Source organism: Pelodiscus sinensis, chromosome 15 (genome assembly GCF_049634645.1).
Source record: "Pelodiscus sinensis isolate JC-2024 chromosome 15, ASM4963464v1, whole genome shotgun sequence".
Lineage (NCBI taxonomy): Eukaryota > Metazoa > Chordata > Testudines > Trionychidae > Pelodiscus > Pelodiscus sinensis.
This window is the reverse complement of record NC_134725.1, coordinates 21225326-21237606: the sequence shown is the minus strand read 5'-3', so window position 1 is coordinate 21237606 and position 12281 is coordinate 21225326. Positions and strand designations below refer to the sequence as shown.

The 12281-nt window shown below is 42.7% G+C and overlaps 1 protein-coding gene across 10 annotated transcripts in view; it reads left to right on the top strand.

Annotated features, from left to right (window-relative positions):
- Positions 1-274: 274 nt before the first annotated feature.
- FBRSL1 (fibrosin like 1) overlaps positions 275-12281 on the top strand; it is a 1065261-nt gene continuing 1053254 nt past the window's right edge. For 7 of the 10 annotated variants that reach the window (XM_075898366.1, XM_075898368.1, XM_075898377.1 and 4 more), the window contains exon 1: positions 276-1233. In XM_075898366.1, coding sequence (XP_075754481.1) covers positions 940-1233 — 294 coding nt within the window. In that variant the 5' untranslated portion in view covers positions 276-939. Of the gene's footprint in view, positions 1234-12281 lie in introns of all 10 variants that reach the window. The other 3 variants (XM_075898378.1, XM_075898369.1, XM_075898371.1) reach the window with 2 other exon arrangements.

The window sequence follows — 12281 nt, the reverse complement described above, 5'->3', positions numbered from 1 at the left end:
CCCGGCGTCCTAGGGGCGCCCTCCACATTCTGGGTTCAGGAGCGGTGGGAGGGGCTGCCCTCGGGTTCTGGGCTGGGAGTGGCGAGAGGGGCAGCCCCCAGGGTTTTAGGCTGGGGGGGACGCTCTGCGGGGCGCTCCTGGGGCTCTGAACCGGGGGAAGCGGGGTGCTGGCGGCGTGGGAGGCGGGGCAGGCCGGGCCTGCGCCGGGGACTGACGCGCAGCTGGCAGCCTTGCTCATGCGCGGCCGACCGGGCGGTGCTAAGCGTCCCAGCTCCGGGAGAATGGGGCGGAATCCGGGGAGTGCGGATTGAGACGCTATCGGAGGCAGGGGCTGCGCTGGAGCGGCCGGGCTGGGGAGGGGTGCGCGTGCTCCGGGGGCAGGCGGGCGCCGCGCCGGGGGTGGGCAGCCGTGCCCTGCAGGAGGGGTTGCAGGCGGCGGCGGGGGCTGCACCGGGATTTTCTCTCTTTTCATTGCAACAAAGTTGCGGAGCGAGTGATATTGTTGCAGCCCACCCGCCCCCCGTGGCCGCTGGAGGTTCGGATCGGGGGCCGGAGCCGGTCGCTGCCCTGGGGGAGGGGGCGCAGAGCCGCAGCCTCTGGATTATCCCGAGCCGGGTCAAGCTCTCCTGGATCTCCCGTCTTCTGCTGCTGCCTGTGCGAATCCAAGAGGGGCTGAGATTTTTATTCTGAATCTTATTTTTTTTGGAGGGGGGATTTTTGTCAAGGTCATTCGTGGATTTATTTTTTTTTATCTCTTCCTTAACCGCCTCCCACCATCACCACCACCCAGCCTTGCTCTGTGGATTATAATTTCTCTAGATCCGAGGGTCTGAACAGGAGGATTTTTAGGGCTTCGGGGGTTGGGGAGGAGAAGTGGTGAGTAAAGAAGGGGTGATTTTTTTTATTTCCCCCTTCCCTTTTTCTGTTTCTTTTTTGGAAATGGATGGGAAAATCAGGCAGAGCAGGAGATCAAGGTCCCAAAGGGACCGTGTAAGGAGAAGGGAAGCTACTGCTAGGGATCCCCGAAATCAAAGTCCTTCTTCGACATCCGAAAAGGAGCAAAGCCCCGGCAAGGAAAATACAAGCCAAAACTGTACAAATCCCAAAAACCAGGCTTCCACCGCAAGAAATGTCAGACCTCCGAGGCGCAGGAGACGGGAATCAAGCTCCCAAGAAGAGGATTTAATTGATGGGTTTGCTATAGCCAGCTTCAATACCTTGGAAGCCTTAGAGGTAAGAGATCAGACTGATGGGTTCTCTTGTATCTTTATGTTTGGTGGCCTTTGCCTACTGAAGACTCATGGGACCGGGGGAGAGCTTTTATAGAGGCGCTGAGTCTTCCTCCACATTGTAAATGCCAATTAACTTTCTTCTTGTAAATTACCTGTGTGCATTAATCCTAATGTCAGCCTGGAAGAATTTCAGTATAGGGGGAGCTGTGTATGTTATTAGAGGGATGGCAAGTGAACACCAGTATCTTTCTTGCATACTTGTATGTGTATGCCTAAGTTGATATAGGCCGGTATTTGTGGGTAATCCTATACTTTCCATTTCAACTGGTATTAAGTATCAGTGGGGACAAGCTAGATGTTTGTGTAGGATTTTAGTTGGCTGAAAATAAATATGAGTTCAATGCAGCGTATTTGTGCATCATGGTATATTGATGCCATGATTGTGGCATTGTTGTGAATTGTGGAGTCAATACTTAAATAGCTTTTTTTTCTAGGCCTTTAAAGTTTTGTATTTGCATTGCCAAAATGTTAATTTATCTGTCTCAGGAGGCAGTTAGCAAATGGCCAAAGTTTAACATTTTGCGGAAAAAAATGTTTAAATGGATAATAATTCCTTGGTTGTAATATCTAGTTTTTGAAGTAATTGAACACATTCTTCATCTCTTATTGAGTGTACATATTTTCCTGGTGTTAATAGGTTGGCAAAAATATTGCTTGTCAAACTTATTACAAACAATATTTGCTGAGCAAATACTGCTTGTCTTGTCTGAGTTAAATTAAGCAGAGTAGGAAACTTAATATTCTCAGAGGGGCAATGACAAACAAGCACTTTTGTGGCTTTTGATTTTTGTTTTTTGGGTGAGTGATGGGAAAATGTGAGTTGGTAGAAGAAAACCGCTATCAAAAGACATTTATCAAAGAAAATATTTCTTCATATTTTCCATAAATATTAGCAATAATGGCATTTTTATTCAACATGCTGTATTAAAAATGTGGGTAATGTATTTGGTTATTCATACTTTGGATTTCCTGCCATTTTAGTGTCTGTCTTAACAAGAATTATAGTAAATTAAAATCCTAGACCTGTTTCCCTAACCTCTTGTACATCAGTACGGCATTCTTGATATGTGGGTGTAAACATTTTGTTAGAAGTTTTCCCAAAGAGTCTGTCTTATTCTAGACCTAATCTCTTGGAACACAGGCCCTTTAACCCATAGTTTGTGGAGCTGTGGCTACTAGGATTTTTCTGCTCACCCACACCCACCTTTCATTAGTAGTGTGCTTTATAAAGTTTGTTGTAACAAGTAGCTGGTGATAAGGACCAACTCCTTTGTATCATAAAGATGATTCTTTTACACTTCCATCTCTTTTGACCCTATATTTCCCCTCTCTATCTTAATTCCCGAGTATTTTGCTTGGGAAGTCAGTACTGGGAAGGTAAATAAATGGTGGTGGTGTTAGGATGGGGACAACAGCTCAGCAGCAGTATCGGGAGTTGTTCTGAGAACAAATGTTTCTAATGTATGATGCCCTATAAATCTACTTTGGGAATGAGCTGGCAAGGTTTTGGTTCAGAGAAACTGACTTTCAAATGCAATATTGAATGTGTAAATGCTGCAATCTTTTAAAAAAAGAGAAGATTTATGATAAACTGATAGGTGGTGTGTTATGTCCTTTAGCAGAAATTGCAATGGGATATTATCTTAACACTTTAGCTAGTATCTGTCTAAATTGATAATGAGCAAACTATCTAGTTTTGTGTGGCTTTAAAACAGATGGTCCAAACCTATATTTTTCTGGGCATGCTCACATAATCAAAGAGGTCCAATTAAACCACAGAGTTTCTTGGAGCTGTCAGCGAAGAAAATACAATTCTTTTTCTTTGGGAAATTTTCTGCCACAATGAGCACATTATTGGGAAATATAATTCAAGTGATGGTATAGTCACTCCAGGGGCAGAAGAAGGGAGGAGGAACCTCTCATGGTTTATATATGGTACCAGCTTAGCTATCATATCAACCAAATAGTCATTTGGGCAATAGTTTCACACACAAGGGAAGAGGGGTGACTTTAAAAAGAAAACACACCCCAAAATAAATCCCTGAAAACATTTTTGGTTTGGTGGTGAGCTCTGGTAAAGATGCTAGCTACGATAGTCCTCTTGGGATCCTTAGTGAGAATTCAGAAGCAATCAATTTCTGCAGTCTTTATCAATATGCAAGGGAGTACATGAAATTCATTTTAGATTTTAATTGGCTTGTCAGAATAAGTATTGCAAGCAGAATTCTCTTGTTTCTTTCATGTGTTACACTGAGGTGCTTTTGAAAACGCAGGTGATCTGTGTATTTAATAAATTCTGGCAGCACACACATTCACTGTGCATTCTGAGAATTTTTTTTGAAGTGCATTGCTGCTTTTGACAAAGGATAATGCCTGGCAGACTTCTGATATAGCAGCAAGTTAAGGGGATTATCATGACAAAATTGCTTATGACCACACAAATTATTGAATCTCTAAGGTCACTCAGAATACTAAGCAATACTTAATAGTATACTTGATTACAACAGGTGGTCTTTCACTGGGTTTGAGGGGAAGCATCTTTTGCAGTTCATAAATGTTTACAGAAATTATTCTGTTGACTGATTAAATAAAAGTCACATAGAGTTTTAGGATAAAGAAGAGACTATCCATGAATTTTAATATTCTGCATGCATATGTTGCTGTCTTGTCACTTTTTCATTTGTGAGCCTAAAAAGAAGCAGTTGTTTGTGTATGTGGCAGTTCTTCATTATGACCCTTTCTTATGTTGCTGTTTTGCATTTCATTGTTTTTCATTTGGTTTTACAGTGACCTGTGATTAGGTTAAATAGGCTAGCTAAATTATGGGCTTCCCCTGGGAAATTAAATTGCTGTGTGGTTAGAGAGAACTTAATGGTAGAGAAGTCTGGAACTTGTAAGATTTTTCTTTTTTCTTTTTCAAATAATGTGAAATCCCCTTCTCACCACCTTTATGTTCCTGTAAATGTAGGGTGCTATATATACTCTTCCTGTATGTTGAAGTGAAGATACCAGCACTCTGAACCCTGCAAGGGTTAATTTTGCTGTTGCCTGTAAAGGGAGTTAGTTAGTATGATATTTTCTTTAACTTTTTGTTTAACTTTTAAAATAATAGTGCTTTGAATTTTCAGTAAACCACTACAGCATGCTGCTGATGGGATTTGGCACCTGATGATGCTGTCTCAACTCTGTATGTGTTTATCTTGTTGTGGCTTCATTTTAGGAACAGCTCACCTATATCAAGTCCTAAGTATTCTTTGTTGAAGAGAGAACTTAAAACAGATAATGTTAAAAAAACCCAACAAAAATCAAAACAAAAAGCAATAGCAAACTTTCAGTTTTTCTCTGTGTTTAAGAATCTGAAAGTACCCCAACTCATTACCTGCACTTAAATATCCTCCACCAGCAGTACAAATCTCTATTCAAATCCCGGTTAAAATGCAGTTTTATCTTACAGACTTTGAAATTCCATTGAATTCTACTGAAGAGTTTAAAAGAAATAATAGAGGGACTTAACTAGCAGATTAAACAAATAAGATAAATGTTTTAACCTGAGAGGAAGAGTTAGTGAGGAGACAGAATAAGATGGACAGCTACAGGAAGTGAGAGAGACACATTTTTAAACCACAAAATGAGTTCTTTTTGAGTTCTTTTGGCTCAAAAGCTTTTTTCTTTCACTAACAGAAGTTGATCCAGTAAAAGATATTATCTCACCCATCTTGCTTCTAGTATCCTGAGACCAAAATAGTTACAATTACACCATAAACTACTGGAATGCTATTTAGATGATCTGTGCTGCAGAGAAGGTTCTTGCACCAATGATGAGGCGATTGTAAGCTCAGTAATGTATGAACAGGGAAAGAAAAGGAGAGAGGCGATCTCTAAAGCAGGATGAAAAAAGTCCTTGGGAGGGGATGTTAAAAAACAGAGGGGAATTTTGAACAGCATCCTGAAATGAATGGGTATATGAGTGTGTTCTCTCTCTGGATATAGATATATTCATTTCATTTAAATGAAATTGCTAATTATTCTTGAAGGGGATTGATGAATCACAGTGAGAAAAACTAGATGAATGAATCTGTATTTGAGGGATCTCACTCTCTCTCTGATCATAGCTGTTCCTTTCAAGTATAAAAACAGTGCTGAAAAGGGAACTGCATCAGAATGTAAATGAATGAGATCTTTGAGTCCAGTTGTTCAATCAAAGCTATTGCAAATGTTATATCTTTGTGTGTTTTTTTCGCTTTTATTATTAACTTTACAAAGCCATGGAATGCTGTATGAAAGGTTTAGGATTTTTTATTTATATTATGGTAGCTCCTAGATAACCTTGCTGGGATCAGAACACCTTTGTGCTAGGTGTTGCAGAAACAGGGCGATGAGTCCTGAAAAGACAGACTTGTACTTAACTTTATGCAAGTTGGTAGATGCGCTGAAATTAATTAGGCTACATGTACATAAGTGTTTGCAGGCTTGGGGAGTTAGGGCAGATGCTAATATTGTGCTACTTTTCCCATATCTTTATTTCAAAAGGGATCTAACAGAGAAACAGGCAGGCTGTACTTCCATCTAACAAGTTGGAGAGTTTAGAGGTGGTACTCAATTTTTGGGCAGAATCTGTAATTGCTTGGTCTTCTGTTCAAGTTCTGTGTTGGTAAAGGCTGTTTCCACAAGTACACTCTGCTGTTTCTGTTACTCTGATCTTGCAATTATAAGAGAACCAATGAGCTTAATTTCCTGTTCCAAAGGTTTTGTGCTAGTTCCAGAGACCTAGCTATATAACCTAGCTATTTATGATCATATCTTATGCATGGTTTTTGAATGTGATGTAATGAAATCTTTTCCATAAAGCAGCACTCATGTTTAAAAGGGCAGGTTCCCAACATCTACAGTATGTACCTGGGTGCTTAATTGCCTAATGACAATGAATGAAGTCAGGTTTTTGAGGAATTATGTTCCTTAAAATATTTTACTTTTAAAGATCCCACTTCAGTTGCTTTAGACCAGGGGTCCCCAATGCGGTGCCTGTGGATGCCATGGCGCCCACCGGGGCATTTATGTGTGTCTGCCTAGTGACTAGGCTTGGCCTGAGCCATTCTTGCGCCCTGGGCGATCTGCGCACACGCAGCCCCCGCCCCAGGTGCACGGCGCATGGTTGGGGACCACTGCTTTAAACTTTTGATTTAATTGCAAACTTAGTAGTCTTCAATTCTGTTTGTGTAGCAGTACGTTTTCAAGATCTGAGGAAAAAGCAAGTTAATTATTTTTTGCATAGAAATATTATAAAATCTGCTCTACTTGTAAGAATTTGTCTTCCATGAATTTTTTAAAAAACTGATATTGCTAATACATGTGAAAAGTGGATTGCAGTACTCAGTTTAGAGTTTCTAAAGAACTTAGAGAAAATAACCTACTGTTCACACAAACTCACCCAAATGCTTAATTTTGCCCACATACCTTGGACATTAGTCTTGCCATGACGTAGCTGTGACATGAAAGAAGAGTTAGACTATTGACGTGGAAATTAGCACACCCACTTTGCTTCTGGAATTCCCATATCTGGCATTGCTTTTACAGTTCCTATTCTCAGCAACATCACCAGAGAAAGCTACTTATTACAGCGAAGTGGGCACATTTGATGTTACTGTGCAGAATACTGTTCTAGCTCAAGTTGTGGTAACATGCTCATAACATTTTGACACGGAAGAAGATAGGTTGGTGTCTGTCATTTCTATAACAGCAGAAACCAAACCAGAGAGATCTTTTTGGGCTATTCTCAAATTGAAAAACCTGACGTGCTGAACACCCAACTTCATAGGAACCCCATTCTTTCTTTAGCATTCTTAGATGAAAACTGTTTTACCACTGCAAGTTGAAGTAAATGTTGCTCGAGGGAATTGTGTGTTGGTGGCATAGATATGATTTCACTCACTCGTACGCCTAACTGGATTAATTATAATTAAAAAAAAATTAACAGGTGCTGACAATTTTTAAAATTTTGATCTATATTAACCCATTGTGATTGTCCTTTCAGAGCAATATATAAATCAACTTAAAGATGGATAATGTGCTTGAGCCTTCTTGCTCCTTTTTTATTCAAAAGCAGGCCAAAGGATCATTCTTTTGCTTATTTTTTACATAAAAAAATTCAGGTCTTGTTCACCTGGGAAAAAGCCTGAAGTGATACAGAGTTAGTAAAATAAGCATGAGCAGCAGAGAAGGGAACATTTTTAAACAAATTTGTTGTAGTTTTGGATGAGGAGTTGTAAGCACTTGTTTAACTTAACTGACTAACCTTCTTTGGCAAAGAGATGATTATGTTAAAGATTTAACACTTCTGTCCCTTCAGTTAAGGGATAAGTGGTCTCAGTAAAAGTCTGCCCCAACTTGTAAAGAAGTTAAAAATGCAAAGAAAAGGTTCCTTTGAAAGCTGAATACTTTCAAATAATTTTCAGACACTATAAAACAATCAAAAGAGAGTACAGATTTATTATTAATTAATTCTTAATATGTTGCTTTAAGATGACCATCAGAGAAACTCAGTTGACATAAAAAGTTTGCAGCTGAAATGAAGAATTTTTTCACCCTTGAAACTTGCAAACCTGCAAGCTATTATAATATTATTTATTACTTCTTCTCTGGAAGCATTTTGTTCCTTTGCATACTTTTCGTTTTGTAAAATATGGGTGTCTACTTAATACATCTTAAAAAAAATTAGGGCTCAAATTCTGGAAAGGCTTAAGCATTGACATAATGTGATGACTCTAAAGTACATCTACACTGCACACTTATTCTCCAATAAGCTACTTTGAAATTTAAATTTCAAAATAGCTTATTTCAAAACATTGTGTCTACACAGCAAATGCCTGTCAAAATAGCACTGAGCTATCTTGAAATAGAGCGTCCACACTCACTGGACATTGTACCTCATTTAAAGCCACCCAGAAGCACTCCAGACAGGACATCAGGACAGCAGTCACTTCCCATAGCTGCTGCCTGAGGCTATCTGAGGCTTGTGCTTAAAGGGGCCTCCCTCTACAGTTGTGTCTCAGGCTCTTCTCCTTTGCCTACCAGCTTGAAGTAAAGCAGAACCTTTTCACTGTGTGCTCTTGCGGATACCACAGCTCTCCTGCCATGGAGTCAGACCTGTCTCCTAGCAGTTGAGAGATCTTGCATCTCATGCTGTAACTTCCTGTTACAGTTTCTTCAGGCTGCCCTCATGGCTGTTTAGGAGGAGGACCCCAGCCCATTGCGAGACACCTCCTCTCCTCTCTTGTTGTGCTGCTCATTGAGCTCAAACCCACCCTTTCTCCCTTGCACACTGTGCACTGCTGCTTCTGGTGTCTGGACACCAGCTCCGACTGGTGGGACCAGATTGTCGTGGAGTGCTGGGATGATCAGCAATGGCTCCAGAATTTCTACATGTGGAAGGACATCTTCATGGAGCTGTTTAAGTGGCTCACCCCTTCCTTTAGGCAACAGGACACCCACATGAGACCTGGCATCCCCCTCCAGATGCGGATTGCTATTGCCTTCTGGAAGCTTGCCACACCGGACAGCTACCGTGGGGAGCCAGTTTGTCATGGAGAGATCAACCATCAGGGTGGTGGTTATGCAGGTATGACTCTCCCATGCTATTGTCCTGGGGGGGCGGAGAACTGCTGGAAGAGGAGTGACGGTGGTGGAAGCCCCCTCTGTGGGAAGTTTTTCAGTCCTGCCTTCACAAAGCCTTGCCGGGGGATGAAGTAAGTAGGGGTTGCTCCTCATGCTTATATGTATAGGGGGATTGAGTCCAGGGACCTTCCAAGGGATCTGGCAACCTTGTGATTCTCTGTCTCCTTCTACAGGTGGCAAGGGCCATCAACACTATCTTGCTGTGCAGGGTCGTCATCCTGGGTGATGTGGCCCCCATCATTGCTGGCTTTGCTACCATCGGCTTCCTCAATTGTGGGGGGCAATTGACGGCACCCACATCCCTATTTGGGCCCCTGACTACCAGGCATCTGAATACATCAATTGCAGAGAGTACTTTTCAATGGTCCTGCAGGTCCTTGTGGACCAGCGCAGCCAGTTCATGGACATCAATATTGGGTGATCTGGGAAGGTGCACAATGCCTGCATCTTCAGGAACTCTAGTCTGTTTCAGAAGCTGCACGCCAGCACTTTTTTTCCCTGACTGCACCATCGGGGTCAGGAACGGGGACATGCTGATGTGCATTGTGGGTGATGCTCCTGACCCTCTGCTCTCCTGGTAAATGAAACTCTACACTGGAAAAAAGCAAGCAACGCTTCAATGACAGGCTCAGTAGTGCCTTAATTGTAGTGGAGGATGCCTTTGGTAGTCAGAAAGGGAGATTCTGTTGCCTCCTCACCTGGCTGGACCTTGGCAACTGGAACGTCCCCCAAGTGGTGTCTGCTTACTGTGTCCTTCACAACCTTTGTGATAATAAGGGTGAGATGTTCCTACCAGGGTGGGGGGCAGAAGCTGAGTGGCTCGCTAGGGCCTTCGAGCAGCCATGTGCGGCTGCCATCCATCAAGCCCATCAGAGGTCTGTGTGCATCTGGGAGGTCCTGAGACAGTTTCATCCAGGGCCAGTTGTGATCTCCTCTGGGCCTTCCCACAAGAGGCCTCTGCAGTGGCCCAGTGTGCCTATCCTCCCTCACCCATTCCTTCCCCATTTCTCCTCTCTCCCCTGCCAACACAGCAAACCACACTTTTTGTTTTGAAAGAATAAACTGGTTTTGTTTAATTGGGGGAAATGTAACTAGGGAGGGACTGGGGAAGAACCTGGGGAGCGAGGAGAAAGGTGGAAAGGGGAGGAGGAAGTGGGAGCAGAGGCTCAAGGATGGGGCTGGGACTTGCGCCTGTATCGGGTGGTGCCACTGCCTCTTGTCTAGGGCCCTTTGTAGCCACACGGACAGGCTGGTAGGAAAAGGCAGGGGATCGAGAGTAGGATCAGGAGCATGAGTGGCAGCAGAGTGGCCACCATGCTGTTGAGGGTGGTGGTGACAGCCGTGCACATGGTGTGGCTCTGCTGCTGCAGCTCCTGCCATGTGTTTTGGTGCAGCTCCAAGTCTGTCTCCAGTCTGGAGTCCTGTTGGTCCAAGGGAGTGCTGAAGGGTATGCAGGCAGGCAATGTCCTCCTGCTGCAGGTTTTCCTAGGCTCGCCTTTGCCTGCAGGTCATGTGGGGTCAAGAGGCTGGCGCAGGATATGTGGCTTCCACCCCACTCACAGCTGGTCCAGCTGTGGAGAACAAAGAATCATAGACTTATAGAACACTAGAACTGGAAGGGACTTTGAGAGGTCAACAGATCCAGTCCCCTGCCCTCACAGCAGGGTCAAGCTTCAAATCATCTCTGACAAGTGTCTGTCTATCCTGCTCTTAAATATCTTCAGTGATGGAGATTCCACAACTCCCCTAGGCAATTTATTCCAGTGTTTAACCACCCTGACAAATAGAAAGATTTTCTTAATGTCCAACCTAAACCTCCCTTGATGCAGTTTAAGCCCACTGATTCTTGTTCTATCATCAGAGACCAAGTAGAACGATTTTTCTCCCTCTTCCTTTTAAGACTTGAAAACTGCTATCATGTCCCCTCTCAGTCTTCTCTTTTCTAAACTAAACAAGCCCAATTCTTTCAGTCTTCCCTCATAGGCCATGTTCTCTAGACAATCATTTTTGTTGCTCTTCTCTGGACCTTCTCCAATTTCTCCACTTATTTCTTGAAATGTGGTGCCTTCAATTGGTGCTAATCAGCACAGAGTAAAGGGGAAGAATGACTTCTTGTGTCTTGCTCACAACACTCCTGTTAATGCATGTTAATGCAACACTGTTGACTCATATTTAGCTTGTGGTCCATTATGACCCCTAGTTCCCTTTCTGCCATATTCCTTCCTAGACAGTCATTCTGTATGTATGAAACTGATTGTCCTTTCCTAAGTGGAGCACTTTGCATTTGTCCTTATTAAACTTCAGGCCATTTCTCCAATTTGTACAGATTATGTTGAATTATGACCCTGTCCTCCAAAGCACTTGCAACCCTTCCCAGCTTGGTATCATCTGCAAATTTAATAAGAATACTCTCTATGACACCATCTAAATTATTGATGAAGATACTGAACAAGTCCAGTCCCAAAACAGATCCCTGCAGAACCCCACTTGTTATATCCTTTCATCATGACTGTGAGCTGTTAATAACTACCCTCTGAGAACAGTTATCCAGCCAATTATGTGCCCACCTTATAGTAGCCCCATCTAGGTTGTATTTTTCTAGTTTATTAATAAGAAGGTCATGTGAGACAGTGTCAAATGCCTTACTGAAGTCTAGATATATCATGTCCACTGGATCTCCCTCGTCCACAGCCCTTTCTCCTGTGCTGCCACTTTAAGGGCTGCAGGGAAAGGGGAACTATAGCGTTCTGGTGGTTGTGGTCAGAGTGGCCAGCAGGGCACCTATGGGAAGACCTGGAGGCCACTTATTTTGAAATACCCACAACTGCACCGTCTACCCATGCTCTATTTCGGAATAGCTATATCAGAATAGGTGTTGTTCCTCAAAATCAGACACCAGTTATTTTGAAATTGTTTCAACATAGCTGGCTTGCTGTGTAGATACTCATTATTTTGAAATAATAATTATTTTAAAATAACACTGCTGAATAGACATGCCCTCAGTGAGAGGGAGGGAAACATAGCTTTTCTACACAATTAACTTACTTTGGTACAACTGCTGCATGTGAAAAATCCACACCCTGAAGCAACAGAATTATAGCGACTGAACTCCCTGTATAGGGGGTGTGTATGCTTCTTTCAAAAGTAGTTACTGCCTCTCATCTATGAGAGTAGGCAGCATTTTCACTAAGCACAACAGTAGTGCAGCATAGATAATTTCTGTACTAGGGATGTTAGCTATCATGTATTTTAGCAATTGTGTAGCAGCTACAACTTTTAGCAGTGATGGGTTATTAAAATATTCACCAGAGGTAGAGC